Raw genomic sequence first — 20,679 nt, 5'->3', positions numbered from 1 at the left:
AGAATTTTTGGAAATATGGTGGTCCTAGTTTTGGCTGGGATAGAGTTAATTTACTTCCAAGTAGCTGGTACAGTACATCCCTGGCATCAGGGTATTGGTGGTGAGCAATTGTTTTTAATCTGCATCAGTTGTTTTTCCTGGGTTTTCTGTCTTTCTCTTTTAATTACATTTATTATGATGATTTCATTACATTTATTATTACAATTTGATTATTATTGCTGTTATTATTATATTTAAATTATTAAACTATTCTAATCCCAACCTATGAGTTTTGTCACTTTTACCCTTTCAATTCTCTCCCCTACCCTGGTGGGTTGGGAAGTGAGTAAGCAGCTGTGTGGTGCTTAGTTGCTGGCTGAGGTTAAACCATGAGAGTGGTGTAATACTAATTCTTAAATCTTTTTTGTATCTCCACTCTATGATAATATTTCTCAAGATGAAAATTCTCCTTTTGAACAGACCCCAAACCTATATTTAAATATCCTAAAAATACAAACTATACCATCCTTTTTGTTGCTGTTGTTTTTTATGCATGCCTTTTCTGACAGTGGAATAACATGGACTGGTGAGAGAGCAGAGAGAAGCTGGAAAAGACTGACCAAAAGAGCAGATAAGATCAGTGGAATGTATTGTATTAGAAATATGGTGTTCCTTTATAAATTATCAATTGGATGTATAAGTATAGCATAAAGTATGCTTTAGTACTTAGATACTTAGTTTCAAAATGTTGCTCAGAGAAAACAGAGAAACCCTTATCTATGGAAGCAATTCCTGAAAGCCTGGTTTGAATCTCAGGAACAGGGGTATTTTCTACCTAATTTATGGGCATTTATAAACTTTTAACAGCAGTAAATTAAGTTTGTATACATTTAATTCATTTCAGATTGACTTACTAAGAGTTTTCTCCCTAAAAAGAAAAGGGAAGAAAATGAGCCAAAAAGACGATCTTAAGTACACAGACACATCTGTTTTAAGGGTTTTTCAGTACTGACACAATGTCTGGAAATGAGAAGAATTAGAGAACTGTAACTGAGTGGGTGAAATAGAAAGATGTGTTTTTCAGACACCTCTGAATCTTGAACAGTGAGTGCTCGCTCTGGCATCTCATCATCTGTAAGAGCTGGCTCCCACACTTCCACTTGGAGGTCAAGTTGTTCCAAGATTTCTCGGATCCTCAGGTTTCTTTCTTTCACTCGTGCTATCTCCTGCTCCTTTTGTTGTGCAACTATGTCAAATTCCTTATTAAAAGCAGTTTTCACTTTGTAAATGATGTCCTGAAACACCAAAAAAGGAAGCAGCAGTACGGCACAGGTCACATCCATCCGTGTTTATGTACTATTCCACAAGCCAACAGAAGCATAAATGTGTGTATTTGTACATGTGACAGGGAGATAAACTGGTAAAGCCTTTTTGTGAAAATCATAAGGACAGAGCTCAAGTTCTGTTAAACGGAGTTGGACAAATTATCTTTTTTTTCCCCTAGAAATTTTTATTCATTTTATTCATTTTCTTCTGCGTATTTGCCATTTGACAAAGATTCTGAAAGAAACAAACTGCTGCCAAAGCTAGATAAAAAAATAGGCTGCCCTTTATTTGTGGTTTTTGCCCTCTTCAGCTGGAAGAAGAAGGTGGTTCAATGAAAAAAACCTGGGACCTGTAAATCTAGAGATTGTAAATTCCAGGTGCGGGGAGTCAGAGCAAAGGACATACTTTCCTGATGCAACCTGCAGTTTCAATATGCTTTCATGTAATTTCCCTGACATATGTAAGTAAAATGTGCCCATTAAACAAACAAACATTGGAAACTGGTTTTTTTTTAAACACCTGAGGCCTTATAATGATTTTTAAAAGTACATATTCTTATTAGATAAATTCTTCTTTTAGTATAAATAACTGATCTCAACAAAGAAAATTAGAACATTAAGAGAGAAAACAATGTGCCTCTCTTACTGTGTCAATTTACTAAAATGCATCATGAGAATGATTTCAGTTCTATCATTAAACTTCATATTTTAAGATGCTTATCTGTTTGTAATTTGTATTACAATAAATATTTGTGTCTGATGATTATTTCATTGATTTATAATGTAATATTAAGTTAGGATGTGGTCAGGCAGGATGGCAGATAAGGTACCATGTTGCTGGGAGGAAAAAGGCTGTATTTAATGTCTAGACAACCATCTAGCCCTTAGGAAGCTCACTGCATTGGCCAAGAGCACTGAAGATATATCTACACCTTGTTATATGAGTCTTTAAAGCCATAAAGTAAAAAGATCTTGTTATATCCAAGTGAAAAGTGTTCCTTGTGTTTCTTTACCATCTACTTTAAACACTAGTGCATCAATTAGATTTTATGTATAACAATGGTTAACCATTTTGCTCTGCTACCATTTACAGCTGTAGAGAGCTCTGAGAAGGCAATGCCTTATACTAATTTAACCACTTGCAGGTCATCTTCCTAAGAAGCCTATTCTGTAGCATGTTTATGACTTAATAAACTGCTCAGGGTAAGAAAAGTAAGAGAGTCTGATACTAATGAATAATAAATAACAGAAACATTAAGGACTCCAAATAAAAGGTTGGTGAGACTGTAGGGTAAGGAAATAGTGTGAGGATCCAGCTGATCTTTCATTCAGCAGCAAATAACAGGGAAAGAGGTAACAGGGAAAGAGGTCATGTTGTCACAGGGCATGCTGAGATGTGCAAGCTATCTTTGGCTATGAAAACTCAAACTGAAGCACCAGTGGACAAACACAGATACCCTCAAATTGGGTAACCAATTTCACAAAAATGTTGTTTTTCCACCCCCGAGGTGGCAAATCCACATGCTACTCTACTGCACTATGTGCATTTGTCGGCTTTTGTCTCAATTACTCAGTGACCTGTGCAACTCTCCATTGTTTAGTGAACAAATCTAACCATGCCCAAAATCTAACAGTGGCTGTGACTGCTGTGAAAACAAACAGGTATGACAGTGTCACTGCAGTAAGAGAAATTTCAGATGTCACCTTCAACAATACTATCTGGTTGACTCTCTGCTCCTTGGTGTGCAAATCACATTGGTGATATAGGATAGATGTGTCTCCACCATACTGAGAGCTCAGACTTCCAATCAGGCAGAAAGATTCACCATCATCAGCCACAGCTTTTGCTTCCTTCTTTCCTTCTTCCTCAGGTAATACAGTCTCAGTCTCAAGATCTTCCTTCTGAACCTGCATTTCACAAACATGATCACTGTGTTACATGTTCCACTGGATCATGTACAAACGTATGAAAAAATTCTAAAGGCTACTATATTCTTCCATTAAATTCAGTGATCAAAATAAATACAAGTTGAAAGGATCATATTTGGAATACTGGGTCCATTTGTACATTCTCCAGTACAACACATGGGCATACTGAAGCAAGTCAAGTAATAGGCCACTAATACAATTAAGGATTTGAAATATCTAACATGCGAGGACAGGCTGAGAGAACTGGAATAGTTTGGCATCAAGAAGGAAAAGGCTTGGGGGATTCTTTTTCCTGAAAGGATTGTCAAACAACATGGGAACCCTTTTACTGTGAGAGTTGTCAAACACGGGAAGAGGTAGCCCCTAGAGGTTTTGGAATCTTTCATCCTTGGAGATATTCCAAACCTGACTGCACATGGCCCTGAGTAAATTGCTCTGGGAGTGTTGGATAAGATAACTTCCAAAGGGCTTTTCTAAACTCAGCTATTCTGTGGTTATTTAAGACTAATACATTTTTTTTTCTGTGTAAACCCACAATGTTTCATCTTTATTTATATTTTTAAAATTTCTTGACAATTTCTACAGCAAGAGAACGGACCTTGGGAATGTAACTAGATAAAGAACTGTTAAGATGCCATCTCAGAACATCCTGATCTGAAATGCTTTTATGCAGTACTTCAAACAGGTTGTACCTTAAGATCAGCTGTCTCGGTATCCTTTAACCGGAGAACTTTCTCCAAAGTTTCCAGCTCTTCTTTACTGCGTTCCTCCAGTGGATAATTCTTCACTTCACAATCCATATGGAAGCACTGTTCAAATTTAAAACCCAAAAAACCCAAAGTAAAAAGTTCTTCAGAATGCCTCTATTAGTTTATTTGTTCAATACCTGAATGCTAAACAGTTTCTAAGACTTCTTAAAATCAGGAATAAAATTGAGGATTAATTAATACAGACAACGTAGTATAAATAGATTTTTTTTTTTCAAATTATCTATGGATATGGCCTCTTTATTCACAGAATTAAACCAAAACTAGATTTTTTGTAAAATGACTGAGTCTTTCCCCACCTTCGAGATAATCCAGTATCATCATTTTGACTCATCTCCCTCTGTTTAAAATAGGAAAAATCAGGGTTAAATTTTGCCTTTATGTTCTGTGTAGCGGAAGTCATACTGACTGCACACAGAAAAATAGGATTTACCTCTCCTTTTAGCAATACCGTAAATAGTAAATACATTGTCTGAGATCAAGAAATTAGAGAGTTGCTTATTTGCTTATCAGCACGCCTTTCCAGCTTGGAAGGTAAAATCCACCAGGCTCAGAGAAAATGAGCGGAATGAAAGATCTGCATGAGCCCCAGGAAGAAGTACAGTTTTTCTCACACCATAAGCAAATCAGAAATACGTTACTTTGTCTCTGTACTTTAAGGAATAAATACTGCAGAAAATGACTTAGAAAGCAGAGGTTACCTTAACTGCACGTCCTTTTACACACAAAGCATCCCAGCACTCGTACTTGATGAAATCCTGCAAATAGCAGTTGGATAAATTCTCCATCTCAATCTCCTTCCTTGCCTTTCAAGATACAGAAAAGAAAATAACAAGATGTGGTTTGAAATAACAAGATATGGACAATTTGTGTGGAGTTATTGAAGAAAACCAACAGATGAAATGAATTACCAATATTTAATCATCCTAGACAATCACAGCTATCTTCTCCAAAAACTATATTGCATAATACTGAAAGGCATAATTTTATATGTGAAAAAATGCACTCTAGAACTTAAGCAACGTGCCCAAGACCACAGTGTCAGATTTATAGTTGTTGGCATAGATCACATTCCAGTTTGCAATGTCTGCATCAGCACTTTCACCTGCTTCAAAAAGTGACTTTAAATACTTTTCGGTTTTCCTGCTTCTCAGCAGTGAACAGCAACTTTGAGACAATCCTCTGTCCTTCAATCATTTTTCTCCTTTCCACTGATGGTTTTAAAATGTTCCCCCATTCTATCATACCCTGGCCACTTCTTGTTCAGCCTCTGCTTGCAGTCTTTCCTGTTCTTCCATATCCAGGTTGAACTCCTGGTGCTCCAGTTTCTCAATGTCTGGCACCTGCTCATTTTCATGCATCATTTGCTGAATCTGTTTTTTAAAAAATAAGCATAAGGAGTAAAAAGTAATTTGAATGTGAATAGAAGAAATGCTATTTTTAACACTACAGAACTTGCTTTCAGAGCAAATTATTTTAATTGCACTTGCACTTTTAACTGCTTCATGGTAATTAGTAGAATGTGCTGCCTGTACCTAGTGACAGACAGCACTAAGCGAATATATTTAATCTTTCTTAGAGTTGATTTGAATGTTATATGTGAACTTGTGTGTACTTTCTAAGAACCTGTAGTACACATTGCTTTGTTCTTTGATTTGAGAACTTTATTAAGGTGTTATCACTTTATTTATCTTGTGCAGTTCAACGAAGGGCAACACAAAATCCTGCACCTGGGTAGGAGCAGTGCCATGCACCAGGACATGCTGGGTGCTGGGCAACTGGAAAACAACTTTGAAGAAAAGTAGCTGGGGGTCCTGGTGGACCAAGGTGACCACGAGCCAGCAACGTGCCCTTGTGGCAAAGAAGTCTCACAGTATCCTGGGCTGTACTGAGTGTTGCTAGCAGGATGGCAGAGGTGAGAGGCATGGACATGCTGGAGAGAGTCCAATGGGATATGGGACTGGAGCATGTCTCATATGAGAAAAGGCTGAGAGAACTGGGACTGTTCAGCCTAAAAATAAGAAATGGCTTGGGGAGAATCTAGTCAATGTATATAAATACCAAAAGAGAGGTAGGTGCTAAGAGAGTGGAGACAGGCTCTTTTCAGTGGTGCCCAGTGACGGGACTAGAGGCAATGGGTACAAATGGAAACACAAGAGATTCTGCACAAACATCAGGAGACATTTTTTTACTGTGAAGGTGACTGAGTACTTGAATGGGTTGTCCAGAGAGGTCATGGAATCTCCATTTCTGGAGATAATCAAAATCCATCTGGACATGGTCCTCAGCAGACTGCTTTAGGTGACCCTCTGCCTTATCTTGCAGATTGAAGTTTTTAAGGTAAGAAACAGAAGAAAGAGGAGAGGACAGTATTTTCTATCAGGTTGTTAGGCAGGCAGAAGCCTGCCTGCTGAGGGGACAGGTTGCTCAAGGTATAAGGGTGGCACAAAATATTTATTTGGAGCAAAGGAAACTGAGAACCAGACAGGCAGTTTCAGCCTATAGTTCCTGAAGAAGTACACCTCTCTATTACCTGTCTGCTCAGGGTTTATGACAAAAATGTAACTGAGAACTAGAGCTAGCAGCCATAAAGGAAAGTGCCCTTGTAAACAAAACTGGGAAGCTGAGCCATTACCCTTGTAAGAAACTCACAGTTTGACGCAGCTTTTTAATTCCCATTTGCAGCTCTTGCTTCTGGTTAGAAAACCTCTGAGTCTCTTCTCTAATGACCTGACATATAAGAAATGTGTTGTTGAAAGACAAAAAGATACAAGAGAAAAAATATTGAAATAATCTAAAAGAACATTATTTGTACAGAAAGTAAAACTCCAAAGGTATTAATAACTGAAACAGACATAATCCTAAGGCAATAGGACAATTCTTAGGATTGCCACAGAGGTAAAAAAGATTGTACAACCAGGTCACATTGTAAACTGTACAGCAATAGAGCATAAAAGAAAGAAAATATTAAAGAAAGAAATAATTACAAGTGTAATGATTACAGACACATTGAACTGCATAAAGCCTACTGCCAGATTTTTTTATCCTTATATTTTTCATTGTCCTAAGCATTTTCAGTAGAATATTTAAAGGCACAAGTAAACTGACATCTGTTACTCATTCTGGAAGCTGTGATATTTTCTTTGCCCCTACAGCCTTAACAATTCATCTCTTAGGGAAAATTTTGGAATTAGTCTACACCTCTGGAATTTGTGTATCATTCTGACATTGGATGGACTGCATCCTCTAAAAGTTGGATGCAAGTCTCTTGGGTCATTAATGAGCAGTCTAAAACAACCTAGGACACACTGTCACCCTTTGCCTCTCATCACCTGTCCCTAGCTGATACTAACAGTCATGTGGTACTTGTGTATTCACAGTCACATACATGGGTCAAAAAATCTGAGTATGAATGTCAGCATCAAAGTAGAAACAGGAAAATATATCTGAGAGAGCGATGGAGAAGTCTTCACTTTCACTGGCAGTAATGTCTTAGATTGACTGGTGCCACTTGTGAGGCTGCATCATAATCTGGAAAGTCACTCCCGAGATCAACCAGAAAGCAAAGATATTTTCTTTGTCCTATCATTGAACCTCAAAAGTTGGACAAACTGGCTCATATCAGAAAGAATTTCCTAGAATCTACAAATCCATATTTCTGGGAAAAAACTTAATCTATATGAACATTAACATCACATTTTCTAAGCTCACAAAGTGCTAAATCCCCTCTCTGTAGACTGATCTTCGCACTCTTACTTATAAAAACTTTGGTTATATAACATATTCACCTCAACCGTAATTTGAAATAAACCTCAGGGGTTTTTCAGTTAATGGCCTATTGATTTATTGGTGCTGTAGTATTTGTTATTCTGGCCCTTTGGAAGAAGAGAGCACCTGCTTGGTTTCTGGTAATAATCTGTGCTGCTTTTTGACATTTAGAATAAAAAAGTCTTTATAAGTTTCTAAAAATGGCCACTTTCTCAGGCTTTTTTCTTGCCTTTTTTTTTTTTTTTTTGAATTTATTCCATCTGTAGAAGTGCTCTTTTGGTCTTTAGAGCTCCTATTGTGCTGGGCATCTTCTCTGATGTGTTTATAATCTTGACCTAGGATTTCTAAAAGTCTAGATCACAATGCCTTAAAGAAAGGTCCAAATCTGATAAAAGCTTTAGAAACAAGATTCTTTTACAGCATATAATTTAGCACCCCAAATCGCTAATGACTCTTGAAAACTCTGTCTTTGATTAATACTTGTTCTGTGAAAGTACCTTCTGTATTTTCTGACCTATCCATGTCATGTCATTGGTATTTGTGATGTTTCCATCTTCTTCTGTCACATCTACACTGGAAGATTTGAGTGGTGCCTCCTGAAATTAAGGATAGAAGCATCTAGCTCAGGTAATTAGGGAAAATGAGAGACAGGCAGAAATGAAATAAAAAATGGACTCACATTAGAAACACCACCACCACCACCACCAAATTACAGTGTGACATTTTGTTCCCTAACCAGTCTCCATAATTGATCCTGCAAACCCTTGCCATTATGCAAAGTCTTTTGACTCAAACAGGCTGACTGTACTAATCTCCGTAATAATTTTATTTTATTTATTTCAATAGAAAATTATACAGCTAGTAACACATGATGTCACAGTAACATCACACTGGGAACAGCAGGAACTTCACATGAGGAGAAACTGACTCTCACAGAGTTTTCTGTGGCTGAGGAAACCAAGTGAAATTAAAGACGTGAATATCATCTTCACAAAATTATTTCATTTCTTTGATAGTACTCTTCCACAAATTACTAACTAAGCATATACAGCCTATCCTCAGGGGTATTATTCCAATTTAACAAAAGGATCAGTGTTTGTTTTGAGGACAATTTTTATTATGTGCAATTTTATGATAACTATCAAACACTCTTTCCCCATAAAAATAAAGAGAACACCTTAAATTTCTCTTCTGGAAGTGATTTTGATGTGGATCCTGGGTCAAACTGCCATTCTGCCATAGATTTCAAAACAGCATTTTCATTTGAAGTAGACTTGTTCAGTATATCAAGAAGAGACTGCCAGTAAAAAGCAGCTTCCTCAACTTCAGTTTTCTTTATCTTCCTAGAGAACAAAAAGGGAACTGATGTATTCTTTGTGTATTATGGAGGCCGAAATATTAAATATTCTTTATAATACAATTACTAAGTTGTTTAAAAATGCCTACTTAATATTTTTACATATGAGTCATTATTGTTTGAGTTCTAGAATTGCACAATTAAGTGAAGTCTCCACAGAAGTAAAAATTCTGAAAGGTGGATTACCCAGATTTGAAATATTGCTCTGATGGAGTCATCTTTAATCTATGCATCTACCTGAACATTTGTTACACCACAGAAAAACTGTGGTTCAAGTGTCTTTTATTCCTGATGTCTGCTAAGAGCTCTCTATAGCCACAGTTGAATTCCCATTAAAGCTGTGATATCTCCTTATGGCTGAGTTAGAATAGTATCTCAGGAGATTATATTCCTTTCATCCCTGGAGAGCCCCTTCCAGATGGTTTGAGAGTGATAAATTTCACTGTGGGTGAAACTTCTCAGAAGATACTCCTACATCTTGTGCTGCAACCATACCCAAAGTGCAAGGCTTTTCCTGAGCTAGGAAGACCAGACCACCTCTAAAGATGAGAGGAATGATTTTATTTCTATCCAATTCTTCTCCTTACTTGGAGAAAAGAAAAAGGAAGTCTGGAACACAAACGGATGCAGAAATTTATCTGTCAGGATACAGGAATTGACATCATCAACATTGATCTGCCTTTTTATACATACTTCCATTTCAGACACACCAGAGCACCATCATTTTCATCATTAACGAGGATGAAATTGCCATCCAGTGAAAATATCATGGATCTGATTCCCCCTCCTTGATATGAGTGACAATGCTTTCGAGCAAGTATATCCTAGAAAAGTCATATGAGCAGTATCAGCAAATGGGTTTTTATAGTGGGATACGTCTGTAAATTACTTTTAATATTTAATTTAAAAAAATATTTTAATGTTTCTTTATTTTTAGATAAAAGTCAGTCCAAAATGGCAATACAAAATACACAAAATACTAGGATTTATAAGTTTAAAGGCTTTGATTACAGATGGGGCTAGTTTGTATATATTGATTTTGCAGGAGACGAGGAGTAGCAAAATTATCTCCTCTAAGATCTGCTGAAGAAGAAAGTAAGTAGTCTGTATGAATGTACATGTGTTCATTATAAAAACAATTGTCCTGTATAATGCTATGTCAGTTCACGGTCAACATAATTTTTTCTGGACCACCTTATATTCAAGTAAAGAAAAGTTTACAGTGAAGGAAAGTAATTTTGACATCTCTTTGTGTAAACCAACCAAAGCCTGTGCCCAGACACCCACCTACCATAGTAGAAATATTGTAGATAAACAAAACACCATCTTTTGCTGCTGCTGCCAGCCACTGGCTGTTGGGTGATACACAGAGGAAACCTGATCCAAACTGATTGCTGGGAATCCTCTTTTCTGATGAAAATACTGGTGGATCTTCCAACATATTCTGCCAAACAAACAAAATGTTAGCAGCAGTTCAGATGATGGAAATCTCTCCGCCATTTTGAGAAGATTAACAAAGGCTTTGTGGATTACCACATGCATTGCAATTTATGCTGCTGCTGGATTACTGAGCTCAGGGAGCAGTGCTATTGCTATGCTGCTGATTTGCTTCTCATCTCTTCAAAAGGGTCTATATTCAGTATGCTTGGGCCTGGAGTTTCTTGGCTCAGAAAGGATGAGACATGTCAGGGAATGCTGACCTTTGGAATTCACCTTCTTACTTGACTTGACTCTAAAACTGGAGGAGACCTGAGCTGCAGAGAGCTGCAGCTGACAGGCAATGACAGTGGCTTCCTGAAGCCTCCACTGCTTCACTGTGAGGGAGGGCTGGGCTGGGTTTGCAGTTGCATCTGCGAGTCCTGGGCTCACGTTGGCTCAGTTCCTTCACTACTTGGATATTCTGGCTACTCAGCAGACGCAGAAATGCACAGCTCCAGCACAGAAGCCACATGTGAAGTGCCTACAAGCTGTACGAGTTTTAAGAACCGATATAGTAGAACAAGGAGATGGCTTTTGCCAGGTTTCTGAGCAGGTGGTAGGAGACTGAAAGTTGATGAGTACAGATGGAGTAGGTATGTTTAGTGGAGAGGATTTAATTAAGATAAGATTCTGCTATATTCACTTCATCTACATCCTTTGTTTGCTGGTATTTAACCACCACTCAAAATAAAGCAACTCTAGAGAATTACCTCTTCAGAGAGATGGTATTTACAGATGAAAGGTGCACAGGTACAGAAGCCATACACAGTGTTATCCTTCAATTTAACCGCTGAGCTCAAAGGGTAATCCAGCTCATATTGCTTCTTTTTAAAGGCACTAGCATTAAACATTCCTTGGTCATTCACACACTTATCATTATCTAAAAGATTGAAAAAACAAAGAGGGAGGAAGAGGCATCACTACCACTGATGCAGGTGCTTTGCCTATCACATAATTATGAAAATGATTCCCAGTAAGAAGTGAGCATGATGTGAGTTTTCAGGGAAGTGATTGGGAATTAAGATACTTAGATTTAACACTAACTCTGTGTGTTGTGCTGATGAAGCACACTGAAGTGAAGCAGAGCAATAGCTCTAGTGGCTCTAAAGAAGTACTAGAAACAGTTTATCCACAGTGATGTGACAATTTGCATACACTAATTTACCCTGCATCTTGAGCATTATGTCAGCAGTGCTAATCAGTTCACATGCAGGTTCATGTCATCATTTCTTCATCTAGAACTTGTTTTAGGCACCTCTGCCATGTGGAACAAACAGCCTGGGTGGTATAGGTTAAAACAGTGACATTCACATCTTCAAAAGGGCATTGTATTCTTTTTGTTTCTTTAATTTGAGCTTTAAAGGGAGACCTGAAATTCAAGCTGATAAAACACCTGATATTAAGACTGAAATTAATATAAAACTTGTTGATTTTCAGCAACTTTGAAAATCAAGCCCCATTTTATATGTCTAAAAATAGGCACAAGAAGAAGCCCAACAACAGTGAATATTTAAAGAAAATACTAACTTTGTTGAAAACTACTTTTTAAAAAGTTTGTAAGCTGGAAGGCCTTTTAAAAATCAAATAACTAGAAAATCTGACACTAGGCTTTCTGCCTTAGAAAAAGATCACAGTTTTTATTTCAATTCTTACCTGTTGTGATTGCTGAAGAGAGACAAAAAATTTCCAGTCTTGCTCGTTGGACCTCTGCTACATTAAGAAGTACCATCACTTCAACTAAGTCATTCTTAAGGTCAGAAACTACAGAAAGATCGAGCACTTCATCGGCTAACACTGAAGCAGGTAAACACCAGTGGAAATTGTTACTGAAGCATGGTAACATTGTTTTTACTAAGATTTCAAGTGAAACAAAAGCAGATCCCTGTTCTGAACAAACCCCCGCCCAACCACCTCAACCTGGTTTCAGGAAGTGCTGCATGCACACAACTACACTTGAGGTATTGGCTGCTGAGAATCCCTAAGCACCAGAGTGTTATTATTACATTAAACATTCAAATCTGAGTTTACATCCAGCTTCTATTGTAGCAATTTGGAGACTGTCTGCTGATAACTGCCAGATAAAGCACTGACAAATCCTCCTCTAAGAAGCCAGATAGACAATGAGAACATGATCAGGAAAATTATGAAAATTATTTAAGGAGATAGAATTCTGTTTGTTAAACCTATTATAATATAATGTCCTTTATACCTAGAATTATGCTAAAGATCTATAAACACAGCTGAGATCTGTAAGAATAATGTTACTGGAATTGAAACAGATGTGTTCTGTAAGAATAAAGTTATTTGAAAAATAAATTTACAAATTTCACAATTTTTTTTCTGAGTTAAAATTCCATCATATTTTATTCTTCACTATCAACAAGCAAAGCTGACAATTTCAGCAGTGCCCACGTTAAAGATGTCTGCAGTGGAAATTTGTAACAGGAGATTGCACACAGCTACCTCAACCTACAGTTTTTTAGTCTAAATTCTCACAAAGGTCTTTAGTTCTTTGCCACCACTATTACTTTTGTGCTGGAGCTGTCATCAGTTGGTCAGCCAATCCATTCTTTTCCTTGTGACTCATAAAAGAAGGGGTAGTATTGGTACATTTGCTATCTAAAATTACAGAGGAAAAGAAAAAATAACAAAAAAAAGACTGGCCTGGACAAAATAGGTGGGAAGAATATCTTTAATCCTCCAAGAAAATAAGTATAATGAAGGAGAATGCCTTAATCTGATCAGCAAGTATACTTAAATTACAGGTAATAGTGAAAAGAAAATTAATGCTGTTACATATATTACCTATATACCCCAGAACTTGGAATAATTTTGATGGCCGAGCATCTAGAATAAAGACATGTCCTTCTGTAGTTCTTGCAATGAGGAACTGGCCACTCTGATCATAACTAGGTGAAATACAAACCCAAATAGAAATCAGTTCAAAACAGTCAATAAAGAGTCAAATAATTTTATTTCCATAACTTGCTAACTTCATTGAGAGCATAAAGACAGCTAAAGTACAAAACTTTAAGCAAATGAATAAATAACAATGGTAACAAAAATCCACCATATAAGAAGAGATTACCAAAAGGCTTAAACTTAACTTCACAAAACCTCAAATTTATATTCAGTGAGAAATAACCCTCTAAAGTCAGATACATGGGATTGTCCATAATTACTGCGTATGGGGATCTTTCAGAAAAATATCTTCTACATCAGTATCTTCAGTGCTCAGTTAAACCTTCTTAAAATACAGATTTCTTATATTTCTCTCATATAAATCCTGCTACTACTCCTCTTGCAAGCAGTTCAGAAGATGTTAGAAGAAAATAGAAGCTGTTAAAATATTTTAATTTGTTATTCTTAGAACAAAGACTTCAATTTTCAACTAATATCATTACTCAAGGAATAAACCCACAATATTCCTACCCTTGTAACTCCACACTTACTGCAAAGACAGCACTGGAAAGTTGGAAAGAAAAATTCTGTGAACAACCCGTGGAGCTTCAGCTTTGGTAACATCAAGGAAATAGATTTGACCTCTTTTGGTCCCTACAGCAACACTGTTGGAGGAGGGACAGCAAGCCATAGCAGTTGCCTAGTCAAGAAGTAAAAGACACTTAACAGTTCCACATATTTTTATATATTATGCTATGTGTTAGCATGCAATTTCTTTTGCTATTTAAAGGTACCTAAAATTTGAAGCAGAAAACCCAAATGGTTTATCTAAAAATCAATTTTTTTAACAAAGAAACTATTTTAGAGACATCATAGGAATTCTACTTATGCTCTGTAGCTACACATCAAAAGCTAATTCTGTTCTTTTCAGGAAAAAGAACCCCACCATTATATCCACTATCCAGATTTTAAGTGAAAGAAGTTTCACCTAAATAAAATAGTGAGTGCACTGTTATATGTACAGCTGTTACAGAAAGTGATTTTTTTTCTTACTATGTCAGATTTCAGGGTTTAAATGTATCTTTCATGAGGACAAAGCATTAATAGTTCAAAATACTTTTATTAACTCAATTCTTAAAACCCCTTTTTCATATCAGTCAAGGCAAAAAACTAAATGCTTTTATACTCTTGAAACTTTTCTGTTACTCATTAAAATAAAAAAATAATAAAACATATCATAAAAAAAATCAAGAAAATTTAGACGTTATTTACAAATTTGTGCCTAAAGACCCATTACTAGAACATTTGGTTGAAATGTTTCCTCTGCTTTATGGTCAAGTTAAACACATGATTAGTTCAAGGAAACATTCTGAAATGTAATATTTTTTAAATCTCATTCACGGGTTGTTCAGAGACATTACTGAGCTTTTGCCACTTATTGATCCAAATCTGTGGCATATTATGCTATCAATTGAAAAATATTTTAAAAAAATTAAGTATCAGTCACTACATAAGCTCCTGGTTATGTGTACCTCAATATCAAGGTTTAGCTTGCTGAGGCAAGTTCCATCTTCCAGGAGCCAAACTTGTACTTCACCTGAAATTGTTACAGACTGTTGAACAGAGAAAAACATAGTCAAAAGAGGATGAAATAACCAAATAGTCTGGAAGTGACTAGTGATCTTCTATAGAATATAAATTCAACTGATCCCTGAGCATAGCAGATCAAGGGTTACTAGTTTCACTTGAGGTTATCTAGTTTTTCCTCTAAGTCCAGTTGCTGAAAGGTACACCTACCTAAGGAAAACATTTAGTAATTTTTGTGAATTGTTGCAACTACAGGAATGGTCTTTAGCAGAATGAGACAATTTAGGACAAAACATATAAGCTGGATCAATATTAGCATTTCTACCTTTCTGACAGCAATAGAACAACCTGCTTACAATTTTGTTTGCATAGTAAAGGGCTTGAGGAGAGGTCTTGTTTTCTCACACGAAAAATGATGCATATAATGGTGCTTGAGTTCTTCTTATATCCAGGAAATTTTTTAATTCCACAGTAAAGTAAGGCTAGAGATCACTCAACCCTCACATGACTCACACAGAATCAGGTAAAATTTACTGTTCCCGTGCTAATGGCAACAAAGAGATTCAGCCAACTCAATTGACTAAGACCTCAGGTCTCCTAGGCTGGCCACTTGAAGAATTCATGGCCTGAAAATGAATTGCTGGCTAAAATATATGTCTTGCAGGAGTAAAAGACATAGGAGGAAAGCAAAGTATTTCTCAGAATGGACAGATCCATGAGTAAGGCCTTCTTTGTCCCTGGACCCAGGATAGAGGTATCTCTCAGGATGTTCCAATTTGTGCAAAAGGCTGAAAAGATCAGTAGAAATTTCTTTTTCCAACATCAGTTATCTGAATTGAATCCACCTTTTGCTCAGCTATCTTCCCAAACAATAGTAAATCACACAAATCAGCAGCAGAACATATACAACATTTTAGCAATCCATAAATTATCCAACCTGCACTCCAGGGCAAATTCTGACCCTTTTATAGGCTGTTCCTGAATTAATGCCATTTACTTCCTTAATAAGAAGTTATACAACTGTAACAAATATCAGAACCATCCCAATTCTGCAAGGCCTGTACTTTTGTGCCTTTCCACATATTGGTTACCTGGAAAGAGCCACTTTTCTATAGAAAACAACACAATTTCTTACCACACAGTACTTGTTCCCTGGAGTAAGAAAATCAGCTGCCAGAAAACAACTGCTGCATGTGTCCAAAAGTTTGACAGCTTCTCCACTGTGGGCAGGTTTGTAACTATAGACTGGTCCCTGACAAATAAAGAGAAATGGTCCATCACCGGGCTATGAAATTTTTCATTAAAAGCTTTCAAAACTTCAACAAAAACCACTCATCTTTATGAGCTTCACTCTTTGAAGTTTTATATTTGACTCTAAATTGAGGTAAAAAGTGCCCAGTAGGATTCTTCTGAATTTAGTGAATTATATTAATTTATGATAGCTGAAGATGAGATTAGTTCATTTTCGAGTGATCTAGCTAGTCACATTTTCAAGTTTTGTTTCTCAAAACTGCTTTAATAAAATAATGTAAACCCACTCAATTTCATGTTACTCCAGAAATCAATAAATCTTCTAAACCAACACAAAAATCATAAATCTTTCGCTTTAAAAGATGTTTTTATCTTAATATCTTAAAGCCTCTTAGAAACAATTCGTAACTAATATTGACAAAGATTTTAGAACTTCTCTACTCATTTTACAAAAGGAGAATGAAATCAGAGAGAGTGTGAGCAAAGTTACCATTGCACTGCTGTTCTGTACACAAAACCTCACACACACAACTACAAAAACAGTTAAGGAGTTTTAAAAATGACAATTTAAGTTAATTATGGGAAAACAGGTAGAATTTGAGTATTTGGGACCCTTGTGTAAGATTTCTGGACAACAGGCTGGTTAAAGAAGGATCTTGGACTGAGTTGCCAGACAACTTCATGCACATGTGGAGAACAACTACTGCAGAGTCACAGTAGGTCTGATGTACCCCAGCTACACTTTTCTTCCTGTGCAGACACACATCAACCCTACAGTTCATGCTCAGTAGGTCCTCTATGACCTGGACACACGGGAGATTCTGACCATGTACTCCACTGTGCACACAAGTATTTCTTTCTGTTGGGAAATCCCAACATTAGGCACTTTATATTCAACCATCTGTAGGAGGCAATTGTTCTGTGCTTCATTAAAAGTCTTCCCAATTTTCAGTAAAAACACAGAATGGACTACGTCCATCTCTCATATAATTTGTTGACTTGTGTGATTACATTAGACATTTCATACTAATAGTATCAGCATACACATAGAGAATCACAGGAACATCCCAGTATGTAGTGCTATTATCTCAAATGCTATACCTGGTCAGTGACAAGCAGAAGACTGGCGTAATCAGGAGAGAATATGAGGCTAGATATGGATTGTGAGATATCAGCACAGACTTTCATCTCATACTGCAGATCTTTGATGTGATAAAACAATAAAATGCCATCCTGTGCAGAAAGGTACAAATCCACGTGAGCTCTATGTCACTTATACTATCTGGCAAACTCAAGTGCAAGAATTTCTGAAAATCTCTAAAGTAGCAATGTTTAAGTGAATCCCATCACTAATGCTCCCATTTGTCTTCAGTATCTCTAAATCCGAAGGACTCTTACCCTGGATAATAAATCTATTGAAAACAAAGGTGTTCTTTAATACAGTTCTTAGTAACAGCCCATGCTGGATAACAACAAACTCTCTCATCAGCTAATAGTTAAGATTTCATATTGTTCTTTTTGAGATAGTATAAGAATTTGTCCCACTCTTAAGCAGGAATGTACAATGACATTGTCACATTGTTAGATATTGAGTTAGATTTTGCACAAAACAATTTGGCAGTTCTCTTGGCCATTTTCTCTCCTTTTCTATATTTTGTCCATCCTTCTATCTGGTTCCTCTACAGTATTCTTAGTCTTTTGTTAAAAACAGGATTGTCCTCTTTTGTTGCTTCTTTGACTACAAAACTGGAATCTTTTCACACGCTACTCCCCTGTCTCAAGTCTTAACAAAGAAAATATAGACAACACCAGACCTTTATAGTCCTGCAGCCCTTCACTTTTTCTATCTCCTGTTTTTGTGGTGAACTCTGCAAATATGCTCCATTTGAATGTTCTTTGATCTTCACACAGTAAGAGTAAGTTAAAAGCATAAAGGGTGCCTCACCCTTCCAGCTGCATATAGTCCTTCATTACAAAATGCCATGGAAAATATTGGGTTTTGCCGATCATTTAGTTCACCACCTGAAGGCACAAAACCGGCAAAAATTATCAAATTTAATTTTTTTTTTTGTACTGGGAGCTCAAAACAAAGTGTTTGAAACAAACTCTAAATCCTGACTCCAATAAATTACAAGTGATTGCAGTTCTAAAAAAAAGTTGCTAAAACAAAGCAGTAGGGAACCTATTCTAGCATCACGTATTCCAGTTTAAATGAGAAAGAACAGAAATTATTCCACTGCCACTGTTTCTCCTGAGGTTTTAATTTGGCTGCCTATTAGCACAAAAGTTATTAATCTTTTGTCATGTAAACACACATAAGATTGCCAACAGTGTGTCTTACAGAAACCAGTGTGAGATGAGTTTTTCTAACCAGCTGTACTCACATATTATTACTCCCAGACATCAGTGGTGCTGCCCAAAAATCTATTAGCTTGATTTGAACATGGAAATACCTTTCTTTTTCTGTACTTCTCTACGAACATATGACACCACATCCGATATTTTCTGCATGTACTCTACACAAAAGAAAACAATTTATAATGTCAACCTTGCTTGTATGTCAATATTGCAATCAAAGTCAGCTGTATTCCACTCTACTGAACAAAGGCCAGGTTCAGTATACTGTATTAAAAATGTGCATTCTTTCCCAATATCGATCATTTCTGCCATCTATGCAACTGAGCAAGCACAGTTCTGTGATTCAGCTTACAGCTGTAAAAGGGAGATAGCAATACTTGCCATGGAGAGTGGTACAGATGCAGATTTATCTTTCTTCTAGAGTTAAGTTATGGTATTGCTATTTCTAACAATGATTTTTAAAAAAATTTGATAAACTTACAAAAGAGACTTCAGCCAGTCTGAAAGAAATGCCCAAGTGAAATGTTGGGGTTGCTTATGATTCTGTTTGCAACACCTTAACAGGAATTCAGCATGTGCTTAAAGATGGACATGCACTTAAGCATTCTGCTAAATAGATACAGATTGCAGTATATTTTAAATTAAGCAGAAGCTTCAGTATAATATAAATACAGACCATCTTTTTATACAGTTTTAGGACAGGTCTTAAAGAAGAATACACAGGCCAAGAAAAAGCCCAAATGGCAAATATTCCTGTTGCCTTCTACTCAACTGGCAAAAAACAGTTCTGGTCATACCTCCGCTTTTTATTTTTTGCTGATTTTCAACTCTTGATTTGCTAAATTTAACTCTGATAGTTTTGAAAAGAGAAATAATGCTGGTTTGTTGTTTTTTTTTTTAAAGCAGCCTTCCATTTTGGTGATAACTATCAAAAGTGAAAGCCAGGCATACTTGCTACAGCTCAAAAAATCATGAAAAAAATTACATGAAAAAAAAAAGAAAATAAGATGGAGAATACATATAAGGCAGACAAATTGCCTTGGCAGGTTGCAGTCAATCACAGGTCCTCCCATTCTAGAATAAATTAAAAGCAGATTTCTTTGTTTGAAGCCAAAGACATCTTCTGTTCACTCTCTACGTTCATATGTTCTGCAGTGAAGTCTATGTAAGAGCTGACATTAAGGAATGCTATTAAGCAACACTACTTCAGTTTTGTTGTTTGAAGACTCATAATGACTCCTCAGAGATCACTTCTAGCAACACCTAACATAGCAAATGAAGATTATCCAATATTTCATGAAAAATAAAATAAATTATTGGTATTTAACTAACAGTAAAAAGACTGTGTCTAGCTGCTATACGAATAGTTTAATGCTAATCTAGTATGGCTGGTTAATACAATCTGGGCTCCTGGAAATACAGTTACTTTTATCAATTTTGATGTACTTAGAGGGATTTTTTCTCTTCTCTCTTTTTTTTTCTTTTTTTTTTTTTTTCTCCAAATAAAAACGGAAGTCAATTATTGGGAAAGAATTGACTAAAGAAACGCACACAGAAGCTCAAAAGACATTCTCAAATGTTTACTATACTAAGAAAAGGGTTCTGCAATATAGCTTTATAATTTCCGTAAGGTACACAACAGGACAACAGAAGAAAGCACAAAAAGCTTTTATCTATCCACTTTCCTCCCTACTTGAATAAAACACACATAGCTATTTCTTACCAGGTGGGGGTTTTGGTTGAAGAATAGAAACTCTGTGTTTGTCAGCATCAATTGCCAAAATATATCCTTCTTTACAGCTCATGTATATTTCTGAGGTTGCAGTCCAGCAGTGGGCAGTGGGATGCACAGAAGTCTTAACACTATTTCTAGGCTTCAGCATGAAAACAGACAAGTTCAATCAACAGTTGACAAATACCTTTGCAAGCAGTTACATTCATTTCAAGGCAAAAGAAAAAAAGATCATTACCTCATAAA

General features: G+C 36.4%; 1 protein-coding gene across 8 annotated transcripts in view; it reads right to left on the bottom strand.

Annotated features, from left to right (window-relative positions):
• CFAP43 (cilia and flagella associated protein 43) overlaps positions 1-20,679 on the bottom strand; it is a 44,104-nt gene that overhangs the window by 14,374 nt on the left and 9,051 nt on the right. For 5 of the 8 annotated variants that reach the window (XR_004358221.1, XM_032694399.1, XM_032694398.1 and 2 more), the window contains 20 exons: positions 20,425-20,575; positions 18,797-18,859; positions 18,289-18,365; positions 17,445-17,576; positions 16,228-16,344; positions 15,038-15,118; positions 14,057-14,205; positions 13,410-13,513; positions 12,258-12,398; positions 11,315-11,484; positions 10,417-10,569; positions 9,819-9,949; positions 8,946-9,111; positions 8,266-8,364; positions 6,653-6,730; positions 5,248-5,373; positions 4,702-4,806; positions 3,926-4,042; positions 3,009-3,212; positions 1,068-1,274 (listed from right to left, as the gene is read on the bottom strand). Coding sequence is in view for 7 of the 8 variants with exons in the window: in XM_032694399.1 (XP_032550290.1) it covers positions 1,068-1,274; positions 3,009-3,212; positions 3,926-4,042; positions 4,702-4,806; positions 5,248-5,373; positions 6,653-6,730; positions 8,266-8,364; positions 8,946-9,111; positions 9,819-9,949; positions 10,417-10,569; positions 11,315-11,484; positions 12,258-12,398; positions 13,410-13,513; positions 14,057-14,205; positions 15,038-15,118; positions 16,228-16,344; positions 17,445-17,576; positions 18,289-18,365; positions 18,797-18,859; positions 20,425-20,575 (2,571 nt within the window). In the remaining variant the exon portion in view is untranslated. Of the gene's footprint in view, positions 1-1,067; positions 1,275-3,008; positions 3,213-3,925; positions 4,043-4,701; positions 4,807-5,247; positions 5,374-6,652; positions 6,731-8,265; positions 8,365-8,945; positions 9,112-9,818; positions 9,950-10,416; positions 10,570-11,314; positions 11,485-12,257; positions 12,399-13,409; positions 13,514-14,056; positions 14,206-15,037; positions 15,119-16,227; positions 16,345-17,444; positions 17,577-18,288; positions 18,366-18,727; positions 18,860-20,424; positions 20,576-20,679 lie in introns of those variants that run through there. The other 3 variants (XM_032694401.1, XM_032694405.1, XM_032694402.1) reach the window with 3 other exon arrangements.

The sequence above is a fragment of the Chiroxiphia lanceolata genome, chromosome 8 (genome assembly GCF_009829145.1).
Source record: "Chiroxiphia lanceolata isolate bChiLan1 chromosome 8, bChiLan1.pri, whole genome shotgun sequence".
Lineage (NCBI taxonomy): Eukaryota > Metazoa > Chordata > Aves > Passeriformes > Pipridae > Chiroxiphia > Chiroxiphia lanceolata.
The sequence above is the reverse complement of the archived record's forward strand: the minus strand, read 5'-3'. Positions and strand labels throughout refer to the sequence as shown.